This window comes from Oncorhynchus tshawytscha, linkage group LG14, assembly GCF_018296145.1.
Source record: "Oncorhynchus tshawytscha isolate Ot180627B linkage group LG14, Otsh_v2.0, whole genome shotgun sequence".
Classification (NCBI taxonomy): domain Eukaryota; kingdom Metazoa; phylum Chordata; class Actinopteri; order Salmoniformes; family Salmonidae; genus Oncorhynchus; species Oncorhynchus tshawytscha.
This window is the reverse complement of record NC_056442.1, coordinates 36944833-36967446: the sequence shown is the minus strand read 5'-3', so window position 1 is coordinate 36967446 and position 22614 is coordinate 36944833. Positions and strand designations below refer to the sequence as shown.

The following is a 22614-nucleotide window of genomic DNA, read 5'->3' as shown; positions in this document are numbered from 1 at the left end:
ACGGCATAAGGGGACGACAAGCGGATAAGAGGCAATCCGTAATTTCAATTAAGACATTCATGAGCGAGCGACGATGGAGATAATCAATATAACTATTTGTTCAGCAGTTTTGAAATGTACAGCGACAGAATTCAGAACATGGGCTGTTCTTACAGTGTACTCCCTGTACAACAAGTCAGAACTGTAGGATAAATAAAGTGAGCATTTAAACAGACAATGAAAGCTATTACAATATTTGACGATTACATTTCTCTAAAACAGGTTATAGGCTACATGTGCACCACCAAGTTAGAAAAGTAGCTGAAATTAAGAGGTGAAAATAGACCAAATTATTAGGGTGAGGCACATTGAACGGCTTTTGGGTCTTTGTGTGTCAAAAAATATATATATAAAACACTATTTGACGCATTAAATAAGCTTTTTATTTGACACGTCAAATAACACAATTCTATTATAGAATGTTGTGTGTGCTGAAATTGCACCTGCAAGCCAAGCGCCACCCCTACTATCAGTAGCACTGTCAAAGCTGTACCAAACAAGCACACAAACACCACGAATGATGTGTGTACAATACCGCTTTGGTGAAAATAGACCAAATTATTAGGGTGAGGCACATGGGCAACTAACAGCTTAGTATACAACATACACTTAGTACTACTTTCTTAGCTACATTACTCATCTCATATGTATATACTGTACTCTATACCATCTACTACATCTTGCCTATGCCGTTCGGGCATCACTCATTCATATATTTTTATGTACATATTCATATTCATTCCTTTACACTTGTGTGTATAAGGTAGTTGTTGTGAAATTGTTAGGTTATATTACTTGTTAGATATTGCTGCATGGTCGGAACTAGAAGCACAAGCATTTTGCTACACTCGCATTAATATCTGCTAACCATGTGTATGTGACAAATACATTTGATTTGATTTAGTGTTTTACGTATCGTAGACTTGTCAACAGATGTGTTAGCATGTTCCAGAGATTTCTGTAGCTGACACTGGGATTCTTCTTAACCTCATTGAGCATTATGCGCTGTGCTCTTGCAGTCATCTTTGCAGGACGGCCACTCCTTGGGAGAGTAGCAACAGTACTGAACTTTCTCCATTTCTAGACAATTTGTCTTAGTGTGGACTGATGAACATCATGGCTTTTAGAGTTACTTTCCAGCTTTATGCAAGTCAACAATTCTTAATCTTGGGTCTTCTGAGATCTCTTTTGTTCGAGGCATGGCAATGCTTCTTGTGAATAGCAAACTCAAACTCAAATGTTGTGAGTGTTTTTAAAGGGCAAGGCAGCTCTAACCAACATCTCCAATCTCGTCTCATTGATTGGACTCCAGGTTAGCTGACTCCTGACTACAACTATGTTTTGGGGAAGTCATTAGACTTGGGGTTCACATACTTTTTCCAACCTACACTATGAATGTTTAAATGATATATTCAATATAGACAAGAAAAATACAATAATTTGTGTGTTATTAAACATAGCACACTATGTTTGTCTATTGTTGTGACTAAGATGAAATAAGGTCAAATTTGATGACCAATTTATGCAGAAATCCAGGTAATTCCAAAGGGTTCACATACTTTTTCTTGCCACTGTATATTATTATTATTAATTTTGCTAAAAATGGGGTCTCTGCCCCACCTGCCCTGAATGACAGGTGGCCTCTCGTGACGTCCAACATCTCTACGTTTGTGGACCACCACATTAAACCAATGGTTGAGAATCTCCCATCTTATGTCAAAGACACCGGTCACATGATCTCATTGATAGAGGGCTTAAGAAGGATATCAGAGGGCACCCTGCTAGCAACTTTTGATGTGAGGAGCTTGAACACTAACAGTTTACACACTGGAGGCTTGCAGGCGCTACAACACTTCCTTCAGCAGAGAGACCCTACCCTTGCTCCATCCAATGATGGATCTTGCTCCATCCAATGATGCATCTTGCAACTCACTGAACTGGTATTATTCAAAAACGACTTTGTCTTTGTGTCAGACTTTTACTTTCAAATTCGAGGTGTAGTCATGGGCTCCCATTTTGCCCCTAACTATGGGAACCTGTATGTGGGACAATTTACAAAACAGAGACGCACCACCTACTTTCTAGAATCCTCATATGGAAGAGATACATATATTATGGATTTTTGCTCTGGGAAAGAAGTCAGCAGGAACTAAATTAATTCCAACCTCTGTTAAACGAAAGCTCTGAATATCTCAAATTCACCATGCAGACTGATGAGAGAAGAATTAATTACCTGGACTTATGAATCATCAAAGAGAATGATGCATTACATACAGACTTATACACAAAGCCCACAACACCCTGCTACGGGCGGATAGTATGCATCCACTTCCCCTCAAGAATGGTATACCATATAGCCAGTTATTGGGGGTTAAATTAATTTGTGGCCATCTGTCAGATTTTGACAGCAATGCTAAGAAAATGACAGAAATTCTAAATGAGAGGCTACAAGGACAAAACTCTTAATTCTGCAATGATGAAAATATCTTAAAAACCAAGAGATTAATTGCTAAAAACTAAACCAAAGAAAAACAACGCAAGTGTTTTGCACTAAGTAGACCAAGTGTTCAGAGAAAATGAAAGCAATCCATAAAAAGCACTTTTTTTTTACTGTACTGTATAAGGATAATGAAATTGTAAGACTGACATGCTCATAACCTGTCATTGGATGCAAAATATTTAATAAATAGGGCATGTAAAGTTATAGTCAAATACTGCATGGAAAATTATATTTACCATCTATTATTCAGCACTTCAAAAATAACAGTTTTAAAATGTGTATCTAGAATTTTTTGCTACTGGATTAAATGTTAGTAAAAATGACTAAATGGTGAGCCTATCATTCATTATCTGATGTATTGGTGACTAAACAAAACACAAAAAAAGTTATACTTTTAAATTATCTGGCCATAGAACATTCTTCCAAGCGTCTTGATGGTCGATTATGCCTGACGAAAACCAAACGGTGCATTCCAGAGTAAGAACCTCATACCAACTCTCAAGCATGGTGGCGGTAGTGTGATGGTTTGGGGATGCTTTGCTGGACGACTTACCTTAATAGAAGGAACCATGAAAGCTAGACTTAGATAACAAACTTTCATGACAAAATTTGCTCACAAAAAGGACTGCTGCGCCACCTTCCTGTTCAAGCATTCACAACACAACAAGGTGAGTCCAAAAATGTATTTTATGCTGCTGCATAAATTATGTAATATGTCAGGGAGATATGTATACTGTAGCTAAATCAAATCAAATCAAATTTTATTTGTCACATACACATGGTTAGCAGATGTTAATGCGAGTGTAGCGAAATGCTTGTGCTTCTAGTTCCGACAATGCAGTAATAACCAACAAGTAATCTAACTAACAATTCCAAAACTACTGTCTTATACACAGTGTAAGGGGATAGCTAAGAAAGTAATACTAAGTTTATGTTGTGTACTAAGCTGTTAGTCACCCATTTGCTTCACCCTACAAAATTGGTCCCTTTCCCCCTCATAACTTAGCCTACTGTTCTGACTTGGTGGTGCACATGTAGCCTATAACCTGTTTTAGAGAAATGTCATCATCAAAATTGTAAGAGTTTTCATAGTCTGCTTATATGCCCCCTTTATTTATCCTACGGTTTTAAGCTTGGAAAAGAGACTCTTAAACACAGACTTGGACCACACACCCTCTCCACCGAAATAGCAGGCAGGGGAAGCAAAATAGGCATTGCTTTGCAAAGCTTGCAGTTAGCAACGGATTCCTTCCAAACCACTTTGTTGAATTTGCGATTTCCAACTTGTTGTGTGATGTATGTCCAATGGCCGATGAGCATTGATACATTTTATCTATAATTTCTCTTCACATGACAAGGTATGAAAATGATTTGTCAGTAGATTGTCGATGTGATTCATGATGATAACTGCTTGTCAAGCTTGCTAGCTCAGATTTTGAAAGTATGATGTTGACATGATCAGTTCAATCAAGGCTATGGTAGATTTTACGTGATTTTACATAATTGTATCTTTGGCCAATGACCTTGAACCTTCTTGGATGGGCACTTCTAATGTAAATCTATGGCAGCACCCAAGGGGGCTTGAATTTTCAAGCTATCCCTGTAGATTTTGCAGTGACCAGTCCCCATGAGTGACAGAACACTGAGCCAATCACGGCGCAACTAGAGAAGATTACCAACCCCTATGCTCTGTATTTTCCGCTGGCTGACCCTACACCACAGAAAGCACTGAGCTAGACTGAAACACCTGCATTTTGGAGTTGCATTATTTAAGAAAAGCAAGAAAGACCATGTGTGTATGCAGCTTTATAATGAAAATATATATATTTTTTTACATTGTTTGTTTGCAAACTGATATGTGACATGTATTAATGCCAAAATAACATGCAAAAGAGCAACAACAACAACAAAAAATGAGTGAGGCCTTGTTCTGGGCTCTGTGGGATGTCATACATACCAAACAGAAACAGCTATCAAATAGAGCCACATGCACACTCTCCCCCAATTAAGTGATGACATAAAAGAACCATATTAAGGTTGTTGTTCCCAAGACATATTACAAAGTCTAGTTATTATCCGAATTATTTCCAACAGGTAATTTTGCACCACAATAATGTTTAACTATTTACCATCTGGCCAGCTTGTAGTCCTAAAAACTGGAAATGAGTTACCTCTGAACGAACATCAGCGGAATTAGTGCCTACAAAAGACACCATTACTAGGTTTATGGCTCTCTTTCGGGATGACAATATCTACTTTGCAACTTTTGAGATTGGACTGCCCTCTTGTGGATTTTTCCAAATAATTTCAAGACAAAACTCAGACGTCATGGTAATAACGTAGCCTACAGTAAAATTGCAACATTATACAATTATAGTATCATCTTCCCTCCTCTGTGCGAGGTCATGGGCAGATCACAGTAACTGGTAGACTTGTGCTTGTGGCACAAAGGAGGGACATTGTATAACCTTTCTTGTAAAGTTGTCATAAAACAGACTGGCAAATAATGGTGACAAATACATATTTCCCCTCCAAAATTATAGTGGTAGCCTATAGTTAATTGCCTATAGTCCTAATTCAACATAAATGTATATGACGAATTCCCATAAAATAAAGAGCTGTATCATTCAAGACACCAAGTGGCATTTAATTAGAACAAAACAAAATATTTAAAAAATGTTTAATGGCAATATTCTTAAGGTACAGAGCAATATTAATGATCAAAATGTTACACAATTATTCCCAAAAAACCTTGTCTAGAGGTCATATTTTACTCAGATTTTACAGTTACCATTTTCATGAAACTATCAGACTAAAGCTATAATACAACAGCGAGACATCATTTGAATGTAATTTTAATTGGATTTTTGTACCCTTTATACGGAAAAAACTCCACAAGTTCAAACTTAACATGCTATATCACCACAGTGCTGATCTCAGACTCGGGCTCGGGTTCAGGCTCATCCTCGGGGTACAGTCTGCAGTATTTTTCAACCATGACATCCAGGTCATGCTTAACATGAGAGTTTATGTGGAGCACAGCTAGACTCTTGCACCTGTGTTTGGTAGGTGTGTCACTGAGATAAGTCTGTAGGCGTTTCCTGGATGTCTCAGAGCTGCCGCTGTCCTCCAGCATCAGAACAGGCAGGGTGGTCAGGACCTTCAGGAAGCAGTTGACGTTGGGGAAGAACTTGACGTCCGACAGCTGAAGTGTCTCGTGGATGGTGGAGGGCAGGCGGACCTCCTTGCTCCGGTGCTTCCATTTGATCTTCCAGCAATGCAGCTCAGCGGGCAGCGTGTCTGGGTTGGGGAGGTCCTTGCGGTACACATCTGCATGGTTCTCCTCTGAGGTGTTGAACTTCATCTGGCCCATGATGGCAGGGACCAGGGACAGGCACTTGAGGGCTTTGAGGTTGCTCTGGGAGAAGATGTCGTCCACTTCATCGATGATGCCGCGGATCACCGGGACCGTCACATACTCCTTGAAGTAAGTCTCTGGTGGGATCTCGCCTGTGTCGGGCGATCGGTGCTTCCGGAGGAACAGACGAGGCACCTTCACCGGGATCTCCATGGTACCTGCCAGATTCACAGCCTCCTCAAACCAAAACTCATGGTAGACCTCGATGTTGTCGAAGACTTCATTCAGAGAGTGCAGGACAGCTGTTAGACTGTTGGCAGCGAAGAACACATCAAGGGCCTCCCCTTGCAGGTTTTTGCCAAAGGCTCGTGTGAAAGAAAGAGCATTTTTCAGGATGACCAAGGTGACAATAAACTCAAAGTCAGCCAGGGTCTCTGCGATCGAGTAGGCGTCCCCAGTCATAGCGTCAGGAAACTTGACGTTATCATTGTCCCGAATGCAGTCCATGCACAGCAGGAGGGACTCGAGCAGGTCCACAGTCAGTTCAAACACGTTGTGCTGCACTGTCCAGTTAGAGCTGCAGGCCTCCTTCAGCTCGGTTGCCTTCTCATAATTTCCCTGGTGGTAAACAGAGATGGCCTTCTCCAGTTCAGCCTGCAAGGATGGAGACTGCTTAAAGAAGTTGCCAATCTTTCTCAGGGTTGCCATGACAACCTGAACACTGGGGAAGGGAAGGCTGTTGGCCAGGTGTATATTCAGTGCGCAGGTGGAACAAGGCGTGTGCATTGCCATGGGGTACTTTCCCATCAGTCCGACTGCCACAGCTTTCATCTTAGTGGCAAAGGTGCCGGTGGCTACATGGGCCTGGCCACGGCAGTCCTCCATCCTCAGCCCCCACCCGTCTGTCACTTGGGTCTCTAGCCTCTCCACCAGTGAGGCCTCGTCCCCCTCGAACGGCAGAAAGTCCAAGAACTCCTCCCTGAGAGTGTTGGACTGATCTACAAACCGCAGAAAGAGAGGCAGGTGTCTCTCCCCAGCGAACTCCACCAGGTCCCCTGTGACCAGTGAGAAGAAGCGACTCTCTCTCACCTCCATGAGGACCTCCTCTCTGACAGTGCCCTCACAGACGTCTAGGAGCTGGCTCTGCTGGGCCGTGGAGAGGTACTCCACATTCACTGCGGTGGCCTCAAACCGTCTCCTCAGAGCCTCATCTCCAGCATTAATGCGGTACTCCAGTAAGGCCTGGAAATTACTGGGATCTCTCTCCAGTCCTTCTGGGACATTGGTCTCCAATGGGATGTTCTGCTTTCCTAGCATGAAAACAATCTCAAACAGAGACCTCAGGTAATCTCGGAACTCCTTCTCCTCTGGGGACAGCTTGATTTCCTCCTCAGCGGCATCTTGACCCTCAGTTGCCTCAATGTCTTTCTTTGAGTGGAGCTGTTCAATGGAGGATGCCACTGCAAGGAAACAAAAAAATGAAATTCGATATAAGCTTATGTTTGAAAAGGTGTATGGATACAACAATACTTTTAAACAAAAACAATGCAACTTACATCTCCTCTCTTTAATTCTCCTTATGTCTTCTTCAGTCTGTTAAAACAATTATTTGAAACATAAGACAATGTAACTATGTTAACTATTACATTGAAAACAGACCTACAGAAATATAGCCAGTAGTAGTTAACAGAAATGTTCCTTTTTGAAGCAACACAAGGATATAAAGTTCTAGTAAAAAAAGAAGCAATATTATACCAATTCTTTGATCCGCTTGCGATGTCTGCTATGAGGATTTTTGAGGTGGCTTGTTAAATCAAATATGGTTGGAATAGCAGTATCCTTCAGTACTGTTCTGTAAGGGCTCTGAAAAACAATAATGAAGACAAAACAAGTTATTCAAATACATGAATATCAAAACACACAGCTCAAGACCTCTCAAATGTAAGATTATGATCATCTCTAAAAAGACAGATTGTTCAGTGAGGTCGACATGTTTCAAACAAAGACCTTTGTGGTTTGACATGCACTTACTGTTTTACAAACCATAGCCGGGTCAAAGTGTTTGGCACACAGCCTGTAGTGTTTATTGAGTTGGTCTGATGTTTTCGCCTCCAGATCCGCCCGACGACAGTTCTCAACCCAGAGCCTACATCTGAACAAACCAGAATAGGAGGGGTTAGGTGGATTTGTTTTATTGGCCTAGTTACCTGTAAACTATTCGTTTTAAAGAATCATGGTCCAGACTGATTAATCATGGTCCAGACTGATTCATTTATTATTTAGGTGTGTTAGTGTTGGGGTGGTACCTAATGTATATATATGTCCCAAAGTTTCAATAGGTGTACGATGGATTTACACCACAAATGCCATGGTGGCTAACTTATCTGTGAAACTCAGCTACAGGCAAATGTCAGCACTGTAAGCCACACACCACTTGGCTCGCTGCAAGTGAGCTGGCTAGCTAGCTAGTTTCCACATACGAAAGTTAGCTATGATGACTAGCGTGCTACTGAACACAACTTAGCTACATTTAGCAAGCTATCGTATAACTGGTTACTCCCCGAGAAAGGTAAGGGTTCATATTGTGACGGTCAGACTTTGTCATACCTTTCTGGATCTCTTGGAAACCTGAAAAAAGCCAAATCGGATTGAGTGCTCTTCCTGGTACAATTTGGAGCCGCGCAAAAATTGGGCATTGTGCATAAACGTCTATTCAATTTCAAATGAATTTAGTATTCAGACATATGCTTTGCGTTTGAATAATGTATATTACACAAGCTAGCTACCTGTTACTTTGAAATTAACCTAAAAGGCGCGCAACAGTGCTAAGGGTGGCCTGGAGGATTTGAGAAAGAGGAAACCAAACTGCTTCCGTTCAACAAATAATGTACGTCACAATGATGTCTTGTCACGTGCTCATTTGTGTTGTCTCTATGCACAGATCCAGGATCAGCTCTAACTAACAACCATTACACATTTACATTGTAAGGGTTAAAAGAAAAACGTACCTCGGATCAGTGTAAAACCCGTGAATAGAGACTTCTAGATGACTGTGCGTCTTCTACGTTACACTAACGGTTTCGTTACACTCGTGTAAGAGGTACCCCAAATTTGCAAAAATATAGCTAGTTTGTCATGGCAATTGGACATATAGGAAATATAGTCAACTTTAAACGGCTACGGTTCGGATTCATGAAAAAAAGAAACACTAATGTTATTTATAAACGAGCGTGAATAAAGACAGAACACATGCTTCATCTGGCTCGTTGGTCTAGGGTGCGAGAGGTCCCGGGTTCAAATCCCGGACGAGCCCTCTTTTTATGTCTAAAATTAAATATGTCAACGTTGTGGATGGAAACATGGTGAATTCGCTATACATGTGCATGAGTTAGACCCAGCAAAAATAGAACTCACTGCGTCATAGAGTTATTGTTCAATCTCTGTTATATTCTATGTAGTTGCACCAAATATACCACTTTTCACTAAGTTGTTGCTACGTTACAGCATTCAATTACTTGTATCTTAGCATTGCTCTTTAAATTTAAAATGACGGGCTCGTCCGGGATTTGAACCCGGGACCTCTCGCACCCGAAGCGAGAATCATACCCCTAGACCAACGAGCCACAACGTAAAATAAGCTGATCTACATGATTATAAAATCTGAAAAGCCACGTGATAATTTGGCGAAGGTAAAATAGTTCATAATGTCACTTCAATCATAATACATCTCATCTACACCCATTACATGTAGCTTGCTGTTGTGGAGAGAATCACTCAGGCTTTCTTACAACACTAGTACGATAACGTTGCCGGTTTGTTGTGCTGATCAGTATATTTTGAGTGTGAATCATAATTATAGGCTACACAAAGGAGTTATGGTGTTAAACAGTTATTATTATTGAGCAGAAAAGTGTCCACTATCATGATAATTTATTTGGTATTTGTGCAGGTATAAATAGCATTGAGACAATAGACAGTGTATTCCTGGAAGAAATACATATTGGTGTGTGAAGATAAGTTGAGGAACAGAGGCTCACAACAGTTCAATTAACTTCTTTTTATATATCATACATAAGACTGTCTTAATATAATACAAAGGGCATTGTCATATACACAGCAAAGTCTTGACTAGATCTTACAATCTGTGGATACATGGACTTATCCTTTTCCCCATGCTGTTCAGTTTTATAGTGCATGTTGCATGTACAAAAATTGATGGAAAAAAAAATGAAGGAAAAGATATTCAAATGAAATCTGAGGACTTGCGCTTCTGTAGGGTGAGGGATATGTCAACAAGTACTCAAATGTGTGAAACCCAAACATAACAGCCTTATTGAAAATGGAACCACTTTTTTTCCACCATGTGCTTCTCATACAACCAAAATGTAAGGTTTGTGGATGTACATGCACTTACAATATACCCTGTGAAAATTAAGGTTTGAAGATATAGCTTTCCCTGTTTGATTCAAACCCTACCTCATAGTGTTGTCCTGATGTAGTCAAGTACCTCTGACCAGAGACCATGATACACCACTGACTAAGAAAACTGAGATCTTGCCACTGAATGGTCACCAAATTGACAAACAATCATCATACCAGCAGGAGCAAGGTAGTGAGTTCTATACTTCCTTTATTAAAAAATATAAATATATACATAAATTCTATTTCAACTATTAAAAAGGGGCTGCATGTCATGACAACTGCTCTAGATCAAAGGTCATTCAGCATGATCTGAAACAGGCTCACACTTAAGAGTCACTCAAGTTTATTATTATTTTTAAATATTTTTTTTACCTTTATTTTGGAATGTTTAGTACCAGTATGAGTGCCAGCAAAACCACTGTCAATTTCTGAATCTCAAAAATCATGAGGGGTATGAAAAATGATTGTGATTATAATTTTAACAGTTAGATAAAATCAAAATATCATTACAGGTAGCTTTGCATTTGTGGTTATACCAAACATGATTTGTCCTTGTGATGGTCTCTCCCCTGAATTATGATGACAATAGAATGGTGTCCTGCGGTCTGTGTGTGTTTAACTAAGGCTGTTATGAGCAGGACTTTGGTCTTGTTAATTTTCCAGAGATGACCAAAAAAAAAAAAAAAGCACTTCAAAATCCCTGATATAAAATAAACTGAATGAAACATGTATTTTATTTACTGTTGAGTTCTACGGACATGCATGTCTGCCTAAGTTGAGCATCATCCTCAGGACATTAGCAAGAGGTCTGCTGGCACGCTTTCCATTTGAATAGGACCAGGCTCACAAGGTGCTCTGCCAAATAATTTTGAAACAATTGTCTGTACACTGCCAGGGTAATGAAACTAAAATAGTCTTGAGTTATGGCAGTAGCTAGCATGTCAACCAAATTATGTATGAAAGGCAGCGAAACCCTTGAAAATAGTATACGTGGGGGAAAATGCAGAAATAGAATGCAGTTGTCTCCATTGAACCATGAGCTTTTAATTCTGCTACTCTGGAGCCTGCAGAGTAACTACCAATGTCACTAAACATACTAAGGTTAAAAGAGAGACTCCACAAATTAAAATCAAATCATATGGAAACAGGTTTGGTAAAACATTGCAACCTTAACTGTTAAAATATATGGTAGCTAAGTTCAACAACGGGTTCCAGTTTTGCTAGAGCAATAAATTGCTGCTGTTTTGTATTGACGTTAAAATAAGATCTTGATAAACGGAGTCAAACGTGGTGAACTGCTACATTATTGGTCACAGACACCTAATATGCTTTAAAAACAACTGCTTTGGTATAAAAAATATCCAAAGGGAAAATAAATTATTGTAAAATTCACAGCATAATTTGAGGAGGAAAAAAGGCAGTCACTTAACTCGTTTTTCTTTTCAGTTTCCGTTTAAGATGGAGAATTTGTGCAGGCGTTCAGAGGAACTACATGCAGATTTGGGGGGGTAAGCAAAGGGACTCTGGAAAAGATAGTTCTTTCCACTGTGAAATCCTTAATCTGTGAACAAGATTTGAGGAAGTAATGTTTAGGAGATTGGTGTGTACAAGAAGACCCTGTAATGTGGGGCCCCATTAATAAGAAATCTTTGTAGAGAAAGGCCTCAGAAATTATTCTTAATGACCTTTTTCTATTATGTTTATTCTCCTTAAAGAATTAAGGGCTGTCTAGAGAGAAAAAAAATAGAGGAAAGCCATGTTAATTCAAATGATAATGTCCAGCTCCGTCCCATTCCAAGTCCATGAGTCGTAAGGCCAATAATGGGTTATCTGAGAACCAGCCACTGACTGAACCAGTCTTCCCCACGCGTCGCCGGATCCTTTTCTTCTCCAGAGCCAATCTCTCGTCTGTGCCAGGCCGGACCCAGCTCACCGGGTCCCTGGACTTAATGGGGGCAGCGTTCCCCTCAGAACCTCCCCACTCAAAATCTTCCACCTGCAGGGTAATTCCTCCACTGTCTGGGCCAGCGCACGCTATAGGAACTCCACTGCTATGTGCTCCCCTCTCACAGAGTTACACAATACAGACAGACAACACGAAATATCACTGCAAACACTTTCCTCAGGTCAAGCTACATGTTTTAAAAGCAGCTCTTTTGTGACAATTCACTTTTTAAAAAAAGGGTAAAACAATCAACAACTGTGGAACAAAAATGTCAGAAATTCCACAGTTTTAAATAAGAGGTGTTAGCAATTCATTACTGACAGCTACCTGTAAAACTGCTTCCAACTGTATCCCCAATGCTCACCAGAAGATTTTGCCACGTAATACCAGACGGTGGTTATTTGTTACATGAATTTTGTGAAATGGCAGATGAATGTCTCAATTTTACTATGGTTATTTTGCAACATTACTATGTGTAATGATTGCAAAGGAAAAACGGAAACCACATTCTTTTAACAAAGGATCTTCTCTGTAGTAGCGGTTCAGTGATATCTCCCTTCTGACGTGAGCAGCTTTAGTTCGACACACCTTTAGTAAAAAAACACCACCTTAAAAATGACGCACAGGGGGAACACACAGCCAAATGTTAGTGCAGTCACGAGCTGGCCATGGAACTCTGCTGCACACACACTCCAGTCATGGGAGACTCCTCCCGGTCCATGCCCTGCCTCATGCCCAGGTGGCCCTCTGGTAGGTAGTGAGCCGGCCCAGTGTTTGTGCCCATGGGGTATGCAGGGTGGGCGGCCATGCCCGTCTCCTGCCGGGGGTTCGAGAAGGCGCCCAACCCCATGCTCAGCCCGCTGTGATGCCCAAAGGGCAGGTGGCGGAGCTGGTAGGCCTGGTTGCCATGGTTCCCAGTGGAAGAGGAAGATGTGGAGGAAGAGGAGGCAGAGGAAGACAGGGAGGTCATGGACAGATGGCCATGCACCACCTCCATGGAGTCCTGTGTGGAGGCGCTGTGTGTGGGAGAGGTGTAATGCCGTGGCCGGGGCCTTGTGGCCATCACCTGCGCGTGGTGATGATGGGGGTGGGAGTGGGGGTGCAGGGCCTTGGGGTGCTGAGGAGGGACATGGAAGGTGGTCTCCTGGACTGGGTGTGTCTCTCCGGCCACTGGCTCTGGTCCAACGCCGCCTCCCCTCACCAATGGGGGAGGATAAGTCTTTCTTGCCTGTCAGTGGATCACAGAAACAGAAATCAAATCAATTCATCTCTCATACTGGCTCTGCCTTTGCTGATAGCTACTTTGAGGAAACATATACTTAATATGACTGATGTGGTTGTCCCACCCAGCTCTTAAGATGAATGCACTAACTCAGTCACTCTGGATAAGAGCATCTGCTAAATGACTAAAATGTCAATTTCAATACTCTTGGCAAATGCTACCTGGAAAATGTCATACCATTACATTCCCAGTGCATTTAAATAATATTGACTACATTAGGACTTACAACAGGTTGTCTATTGATTAATTAGCTTCTTCAAATGAATGACAAAGACATGTCACCTGTGGACAGAGGGTGTCACCATCGATGGCTGGCAGCACTGCCCCAAAGTGCCCTCCACTGTGTAGGTGGTGATGGGTGGGGTCGGACCTTGCTCTGCCACTGGTACTTGTCCCAGATGATCCTCCTGTAAGAGAGAGAGACGAGGGCACAACCTCAGCCCATCACACCACATCTAAAAAATGACAACCTAGCAAAGGTTTAAAATAGTATATATTTTTTAAGCACCATCAACTGTTGGGTTTCCCACCAGTGCACTGAAAAGGCACCACTTTGAGATATGAGCCCGCAACCGCAATATTCCGAGGAGAGAAAGAGGGTCAATTGAGCCAGGGAGTGTTACCGGAGCTGGAGGAGGTGCTGGAGGTGGTTCCAGAGGACTGGGACTGCTCCAGCGCTGGGCTGGTAGACACACTGCTGCTCGTGTTGGTCCCCTCGTCTGCAGTCTTCTTGAAGAAGCTGTGCTGTAGGGCGTAGTAGGGCTGTATGCGGCTCTTGGGGTCGTAGTCCAACATCCGCAGGATCAGGTCCTTGAACTTCAAGTAGTCAGCGACGGCGTGGCCAGACTCCCCCGCCCGCCGGCCACCTGGACCCCCGGCCTCCACACCCAGGATGGAGTGGAGCTTTCGAGAGGCTGGAGGCTTATACTGCTCAGAGGAAAGACAAGGGGAAGAGACAGAGGGGGTGTCAGGTACTTGAACTCAAATACACAACACTACCAAAAGCCACTGTTAGGACACCACATTGAGAGAGGAACTGCAGAACACCCACCCTTTTGCCATCTTTGGTCTTCTTAACGCTCCATGTGCCATCTGATAGCTTCTCAAAGAACTTCCTGGCTTTTGGGGCTAGGTCCATAATATGATTGGGGGGGATACCTAGAACTTCAACTATCTTATTCATCTGGTCCACCTGAGAATTATAGAACAGAACAAAATACTGCCATGGATTAATGTTAATTGCATGTATCAAATTAATTTACTCAGAGCTGGCTACATTTAAAAAGATCTCCAGCTAGTCAGTCAAGCCTACTGTACCTCGTTGGCGCCACTGAAGAGGGGCTCTCCGGTGTGCATTTCTACCAGGATGCAGCCCAGGGACCACATGTCGATGGCCAGGTCATAGGGCATGCCCAGCAGCACCTCTGGGGAGCGGTAAAAACGACTCTGGATGTACTGGTATATCTGAGGAAGGACAAAAAGAGTAAATCACAACCCATTCTTAAAGATAACATCACAGATATCAGCATTAAAAGCTTGAGAACAGAATATACAGAGGTATACAGAACATATGCAAGAAATTAGACTTGTGAAAGACAAGGTTAAACTCTTTTGGACCAAGACAATAAGTAGTAGATTAGCATACCCTCTGTCCCAGTTGGCAGGAGCTGCCAAAGTCTACTATCTTGATGGCGCTCCTTTTGGGGTTGCACAGCAGGATGTTCTCAGGCTTCAGGTCACAGTGGATGATGCTTAGCTCAGGCGTGGCCAGGAACAGTAGCGCAGTGCAAAGCTGCTGGGCAAACTTCCTGGTCAGGTTGAGAGAGACGCCACGGAAGTTGGTGTTCCGCAGCAGGTCATATAGGTTGTACGAGAGCATCTCAAACACCAGGCAGAGGTGGTTCCGGAACATGAAGTGACGTTTCAGGTGAACTACATGATAGGAAAAAGAGACATTCTCCCAGTCAAGTTTGGCTGATACACCAATCTCTCCTGTATGTGTAAAACATAACAGTACTCCATAATGGCTTGGACAGTAGACAAGCACTAGAGTGCATTACCTATGTAGTATTTCATCTCAGTGTCATGTTTGTTCATGAGCTCTAGGAGACGCACTTCAATCTGGGCTTGATTGAGAAAAGCTTTTTTGTTCTTGATGATCTTGATGGCAACCCACTCCTGCTCTGCACGGTCATAGGCTTTTACAACCTACAGCAATCACAAGGAGAGAAAAAACACCAACACATGCAGTACCAGTCAAAAGTTTTAGAACACCTACTCATTCAAGGATTTTTCTTTATTTTTGCTATTTTCTACATTGTAGAATAATAGTGAAGACATCAAAACTATGAAATAACACATGGAATCATATTTGAGATTCTTCAAAGTAGCCACCCTTTGCCTTGATGACAGCTTTGCACACTCTTGGCATTCTCTCAACCAGCTTCATGAGGTAGTCACCTCGAATGCATTTCTATTAACAGGTGTGCCTTGTTAAAAGTGAATTTGTTGAATTTCTTAATGCGTTTGAGCCAATCAGTTGTGTTGTGACAAGGCAGGGTGGTATACAGAAGATTGTCTTTCACCAAATAGGGCTAAGTCCATATTATGGCAAGAACAGCTCAAATTAGCAAAGAGAAACAGTCCATCATTACTTGGAAGACATGAAGGTCAGTCAATCCAGAAAATGTCAAGAAATTTGACCGTTTCTTCAAGTGCAGTCACATAAACCATCAAGTGCTATGATGAAACTGGCGCTCATGAGGACCACCGCAGGAAAGGAAGACCCTCTGCTGCAGAGGATAAGTTCATTAGAGTTACCAGCCTCAGATTGCAGGTCAAATAAATGCTTCACAGAGTTCAAGTAACAGACATCTCAACATCAACTGTTCAGAGGAGACTGCGTGAAGCAGGCCTTCATGGTCAAATTGCTGCAAAGAAACCACCACTAAAGAAGAGACTTGCTTGGGCAAAGAAACACGAGCAATAGATATTAGACCGGTGGAAATCTGTCCTTTGGTCTGATGAGTCCAAATGAGCGATTTTTGGTTCCAACCGCCGTGTCTTTGTGAGACGCAGAGTAGGTGAAGGGATGATCTCGGCATGTGTGGTTCCCACCATGAAGTATGGAGGAGGTGTGATGGTGCTTTGCTGGTAACACTGTCAGCGATTTATTTATAATTCAAGGCACACTTAACCAGCATGGCTACTACAGCATTCTGCTGTGATATCCCATCTGCTTTGCATTTAGTGGGACTATCATTTGTTTTTCAACAGGACAATGACCCAACACACCTCCAGGCTGTGTAAGGGCTATTTGACCAATAAGGAGAGTGATGGAGTGCTGCATCAGAAGACCTGGCCTCCACAAACACCCAACGTCAGCCCAATTGAGATGGTTTAGGATGAGTTGGACCACAGAGTGAAGGAAAAGCAGCCAACAAGTGCTCAGCATAGGTGGAAACTCCTTCAAGATTGTAGGAAAAGCATTCCTCGTGAAGATGGTTGAGAGAATGCCAAGAGTGTGCAAAGCTGTCATCAAGACAAAGGGTGGCTACTTTGAAGAATCTAAAATCTATTTTAATTTGTTTAACCCTTTTTTGGTTACCACATGATTCCATGTGTTATTTCATAGTTTTGATGTCTTCACTATTATTCTACAATGTGGAAAATAGTATGAGTAGGTCTGCCCAAACTTTTGACTGGTACTGTATTTTCTTATGTTTTAATCACACAAGCTACACAAGTGATCACAAGAATAATGTTGAATCATTTACAAAAGTATACCTGTCCAAATGACCCTTTGCCGATCAAGGAGTCAATCTCATAGCGGTCCATCCACTTTTCCCCATTCTTGACAATGTAATCGTAGTTGTCATCGTCATAGCCATCATTGAAGACCTTCCTCTCTTTCTTGTGACTGGAGTCTTCACCCTGACCCGTTTGGTGCCGCCGCTTCTTTTTTGCATAATACACCTAGAGTCCAGGAAAGAACCGCAATACAGACATTAGCATATGTACTTCCTGATCGACTACATGAAAAATATTCAAAACTATAATTTTTTATGTTGTGGCAATTGCAGTACATTAAACAGCAGAAACCAGTCTCACCTCATTGATCTGTTTATAGGTTTTGATAAGGTCTATGGAGAGCTTCCGCAGGGGAGCCAAAGTAGGGTCACGAAAGCACTGGGGCATGTGCCTCTGTAACAAATCACAAGAAAAGCATTAATATCTCAGACAAAAAAAGGTGTATGAACTTTTCTTACAATTTGCAATCAAAATGATAGGCTACTTAAAGTTCTGATTTCTACTGGGCAAGTGTGTGTTTAAAAGTGAATGACAAATTGAGAGGTTTGTGGGTTGCTTGTATACCGGATTGGCAGTGAGCTGTTGCGCCTGGTCGCTGTACGGTAGGACCGCAGCAGTTTGGTCAGTGCTTGGCTGGTGGCGGTCACTGTACTGCTGGTGCGTATGGGGCATTGGAGCAGCCATCTGAAGACCAGCAGCGTGGAAAGAAAAAGAGGGCGCAAGCCGGACGGACGAAGGTTTGCATGCTGAAGTCTCTCCTCCTGAAATAAGTAAACATTTATATGAGTTAATGCTGACATATATATATATACACACACACATTTTAAAAACGTATACAAACTTTCCCTGAAGTAGTGAGAAATCAAGTTGATTTTTCAGACTGATTACTCTATCAATGGCAGGTTTCCTACAGTGACAAACTGATCTAAAATACCACATCAAGGGGTCTAGAAATGTAGGCACACAGCTTTAACCTTTACTATGTAGTATGAATCTCAATGATTATCAACTGAAATTCCGAAATGGGATGTTGGTAAATTCTAACTAACATGTTACGGTCAGTGTAAGTTCTCTCATATAATTGACATGAGTAGGAAGACATAGGCCTAACTCTTACTGTTAAATAGCGATGTTATTCAAATTATATACAGTACGTTTGTTGTATTAGCATCCATGAGAAGGTGCCGTCAGAACAGCGGGAGGCTATAGAATATGTACTTTTAGATCAGGAATAAAGATGCAATATTTATACAGCCTGGGCAGTTAATCAACAGTCTCTTTATGTGAAAAGAAATTAGAAAAGTAGTACGTAGCTTGTTCATCTATCAGCATCTCACCAGACAACACAATTCACTAGCGTTACACAGTAACCACTATTCAGAATCCCAGCAACAGCACCTAATTAGCATAGCCTATCACCACAGAGATACAGCGTGATTTGGCAAGCCCATCAATGCACAGGCCAATCACAACGCAGTATGCAAATAGCCTACTTTTGTTGCCAGGGCAGAGCGGCTCCCATTTTCCAATGAGAAAGCAAGAAATAAACAAGAAATAAAATTGAACTTTGGCACACTTAGAGGCCGCTTTCAGTACACTAGAGCCTGACAGCAAAATAGCAGCACAGCCTAAAACCTGCACTCCATCCGAGAGCACTAGAAACAGAGCTGACCCAGCTGTGGAGGAACAAATATATCCAGACTGATAGATATTATTAGGAGAACCTTGGAAATAAAGATGTACAGTAGCTACATTCCAGGAGAATCCAGTTTAGAATTATACAATTGTAATATGCCATTTCTGACACATCATACAATAATAACACATGTATTAGGTATAACTGATCATGGGGGTGACCTCAGAATCTGACAAAAATCAAATAAGGTAGCCTAGTCTAATCCCGTTTCTCACTATAAGTAGTACAGTACTATTCCTTATAAATTGTGATTTATATTACATGTGTAATATTGTACATTTAATATTATATAGGCCTTTATATAATTATATCTGGGGCTGGTCAGTTCACGCTTGTCCTTTGTATAACTGTTCAATAATAATGCTTGCCAGTTGTTGAAGCATCCTTCCAAGCTCACTAAATACAAAAGATTCATGTAAGGATGACTGGCATTTCTTTCTTCTCCACTTTCTTGGCTGACATCTTGAGGTGCACCATGGTTTATTTTAAACTTCACTCCATTTAATGTAATCCCAATTCCAAATTGTCAGAAGACTGCCTCCTCCCCACCAAAGAGAAAATATTGCAGATATTGCAGCTAACCTGGATGCATCGTCTCCTGTAAAATTTCATATCATCCTGGGAGGAGAGTCCAGCAGCAAACCACAACCCACTATGAAGAACAAAAAGAGATAAGTATCATTGACTGTGCATTTCTGGTGGGATCTACTTTCCAATAGCACAAAAACTTTGGTGGAAAAAAGAGGGAGGAAAAATACCAAAACATTGCAAAAGATGACTCTCACAATGTTTTTTTTAAATAGAAAATATATATTTTAAAATTCACATTCTGTAACTCTAGAAAATAGAAAGCTCTAATCAATCCAACAAATCACATTTTCCCAGTCAGTCTGGTTAATTTCAGTGAACCAATGACTCAAAGATTGTGTTTGGCATGTTGACAATTAACCATATAAATCTAAGAAGTATAAAGCTGTTTACTTTTTGCAAGAACAGTTCAGAAACATGGTTCACACCGAGACATGTGCCATCCTAACAAGTAGGTCAAATCAGGTTGACCATTGTTTTGGACCTAGTAAAACTAGAGATCTCCTCTCAGAATGTCTATACTCATTGGCAAAGCCATTAACTTGATATGCCTGTGATGATGGCCCGAATGCCTCAAAAGCAACTAACTAATAAAAGAAAATCAAATATTACACTATGTATAGACAGTGAGCTGAAGTATTTTCAGTGTGGGAAGGGTTGCTAAATATGATATGCAGTATAAGCCTACATTGCAATGCAAGTGTTTTGAATACAAACTGTATACCATTTAAATTATTCAGAACAGTGCATATAAAGTAGAAATAACGCATCCAACTGTTCCACTAAGGAAAAACAAGGTAATTACGTGTAAAGCATAAACGATCATAACATTCCCCGTTTTCAGGACCGTCTTCTGAACAGTTCCTTTTCTGGCTATTGAGTCGAGACATGAACACAGGCCTAGTTACACTGATATACCGTTATAATACGAATTGTGTGTATGCATCTTCATATCTAACTATGTCTATCCTATGACATGTATTATTCCCTCAATTTTGTTACATACTTGCACTTTCAAATCGGGGTGTCATCAGTTCAAATTAAGGAATTGTCAACTGTTAGCTAACTACTCACAGGTGATGGAGTATTTCTCGCCATGGTTGGAATTTGGAAAGGAAATCATCTGTTTAGTTTAGCCTTCTCAAGAGCAGAATTGTCAACGGCAAAGTCTGGCTTCGTCCACAATGACAAACACTACCTAGCTTGGATGCTCATTAGCTAACGTTACCCTTCTAGCTTTGGTACGTTAAGGCAAGCCACCCGTTTCCTCTCGCCAGAGTGATTGCAGTGACGATGTGTTCTGCGAGCGAGCTGTGTGGGCCTACTAGCAAGCTACGCGTTAGATGACCAGCTAGCTATGTGGCGAGCTTGCCAACTTATTAGCAAGCCAATAACGCAAGATATGGGGCCTGAATTGTTAACTGGCTACCTTGTTACTGTTACCTTGCCCACACCTTTCTAACAGGTTTGGCACGTTAACGACCATAGCTAGCTAACAATAAATGCTTGCCCATAAACACTTAACGTTAGCTAGCTATTAACTTCCGTTAGCACTCTGACGTAACGTTAGCCGCTAGCTACAACTAAAGGTACAATGTTGTTAGCTCACTAGCTAGGTTTAAAACATGTTAGGTGTAGCTAGATCCAGAGCGCTAACGTTAGCTAGCAAATCTGTACTGGCTAATGTTAGCGACATTCTGACATCCTCCGGCCAATGCAATAGTTGCTGATCGTTAGCTAGATAGTTTATTAGTAAGCTAATTACCACCCCATGTAACGTTAGCTACCTTTCTTACACAACACACATAGTCAGCTTCATATACGGGCTCACCTCTGATGGCACGATCTTCATTTAAAGTCAAATAACCTGTATGATAGGGCAACTTATCCAGTTTGAGCTCCTCCGCCCTCAATCGTCGGCTAAGTTAACGGTAGCAGTCAGTCAACTCAATTCGCGTAACGCGAAGGTGAAAAGTATCCCCCACTGGCCAGCCAAGTAAAACTTCTTGACGATCAAATGCGTTCCCAACCAACAAAATTAGATATCCACCCAACTTTGACTAGCATCAGCTGATGACTAGCGCCAGCTAGCTCGTATGCTAGCTAGCTAGTTGGCAAAACGAACGTGGCTACTGCTGTTGACTAGCTAAGGTTAGCTAACAAGATTCTGTAGCTAGGAATTCAATAGCTAAATAAAAGGTTGCTACATTCAGATTGTTCCGTTTTCTTGCAAGCTCACCACGGGAAACACGGACGCAGGCAATCATAACGAATAATAATCTAAATCCCCCAAAATATGAAACAAATATCATGCCCTAAAATATACGCTTATTTTTGGACAATAATTTTTATGTCAATTTTCACAAAATGGCGCGCGTCCCAAACCTGCGCAGTGAACCGGCCCGGTAGACCAAGTGCGGCTCCCCCTAAATATATTTAAACTATGCTACATAATTTGCTTCTTAATTGTTTAAATTCGATCCATTCGACGCATTGTTTTCAACACAAATGTCAATGGTATATCCAGTGATTGCATTATTCCGGCGGGAAGGGAGAACATTTGAAAATAATCCGCAAAAAAACCTTCTGACAAAATGGCGATGGCCTGAGTTGTTACTATGACAACTGTCAATCAAACTATCCAATCCGGGATGAACCAATGACGAGAATAATTCAACCATAGATTCAACGTTGCATGCTGTCATAACTTGTCAATCAGTAATTCTGATTAAAGAAATTGTCTCAATTTAACTATAACATTCTAAAGTAGAATAAAAAAAAGTATTTTGAGAAAATGCATGAATAGGAATTTGCCAAACTTTTTTGCATGCATTTTTGAGGCAGTCATAAAACTGTATGTATGACTGCAAAAAGAAATTAGTAGAAAATGAAAGGCAAGACATGCAGACCTAAATAAGAATTTGTTCTTAACCGACTTGCCTAGTTAAATAAAGGTTCAATCAAAAATAAATTT

At 41.3% G+C, this 22614-nt stretch overlaps 2 protein-coding genes and 1 non-coding gene across 5 annotated transcripts; all 3 read right to left on the bottom strand.

Moving 5' to 3' along the window:
* Window positions 1-5205: 5205 nt before the first annotated feature.
* Window positions 5206-8900, bottom strand: LOC112267144 (52 kDa repressor of the inhibitor of the protein kinase). The gene is made up of 5 exons (XM_024445271.2): window positions 8505-8900; window positions 7929-8049; window positions 7653-7760; window positions 7454-7490; window positions 5206-7357 (listed from the first exon to the last, which is right to left on the bottom strand). The coding sequence occupies exons 1-5, from the start codon at window positions 8591-8593 to the stop codon at window positions 5454-5456; spliced, it is 2259 nt and encodes a 752-aa protein (XP_024301039.1). The 5' UTR covers window positions 8594-8900; the 3' UTR covers window positions 5206-5453.
* Window positions 8901-9448: 548 nt separating this feature from the next.
* On the bottom strand, window positions 9449-9520 carry trnap-cgg. The gene has a single exon. It is a non-coding gene; the product is annotated as a tRNA-Pro (tRNA).
* A 419-nt stretch (window positions 9521-9939) lies between these two features.
* On the bottom strand, window positions 9940-22248 carry LOC112267142 (dual specificity tyrosine-phosphorylation-regulated kinase 1A). Of its 3 annotated transcripts, none has more exons than XM_024445268.1 (12): window positions 21472-22248; window positions 19635-19704; window positions 17921-18117; window positions 17657-17749; window positions 17333-17521; window positions 15607-15754; window positions 15192-15478; window positions 14864-15010; window positions 14598-14738; window positions 14170-14473; window positions 13829-13953; window positions 9940-13492 (listed from the first exon to the last, which is right to left on the bottom strand). In XM_024445268.1, exons 2-12 carry the CDS (start codon window positions 19642-19644, stop codon window positions 12920-12922), a joined length of 2214 nt encoding a protein of 737 aa, XP_024301036.1. In that variant the 5' UTR covers window positions 19645-19704; window positions 21472-22248; the 3' UTR covers window positions 9940-12919. The 3 variants fall into 3 exon arrangements, with proteins under 3 accessions (XP_024301036.1, XP_024301037.1, XP_024301038.1); XM_024445269.2 differs by lacking the exon at window positions 21472-22248 and adding an exon at window positions 20715-21436; XM_024445270.1 differs by lacking the exon at window positions 19635-19704.
* Between the last annotated feature and the right edge of the window lie 366 nt (window positions 22249-22614).

Bases quoted from the DNA above. Each gene is read 5' to 3' on its own strand.
- LOC112267142 (XM_024445268.1), bottom strand. The intron at 15,011-15,191 runs GTATGCTAATCT...GTCCTTCCTCAG, and splicing joins CCTGCCAACTGGGACAGAGG to ATATACCAGTACATCCAGAG. The intron at 13,954-14,169 runs GTAACACTCCCT...TCTCTCTTACAG, and splicing joins CAGCACCTCCTCCAGCTCCG to GAGGATCATCTGGGACAAGT.
- LOC112267144 (XM_024445271.2), bottom strand. From the start codon at position 8,593: ATGCCCAATTTTTGCGCGGCTCCAAATTGTACCAGGAAGAGCACTCAA. The intron at 8,050-8,504 runs GTATGACAAAGT...TGGTTTGTTCAG, and splicing joins TTTCCAAGAGATCCAGAAAG to ATGTAGGCTCTGGGTTGAGA. The intron at 7,761-7,928 runs GTAAGTGCATGT...ATTGTTTTTCAG, and splicing joins CGGCTATGGTTTGTAAAACA to AGCCCTTACAGAACAGTACT.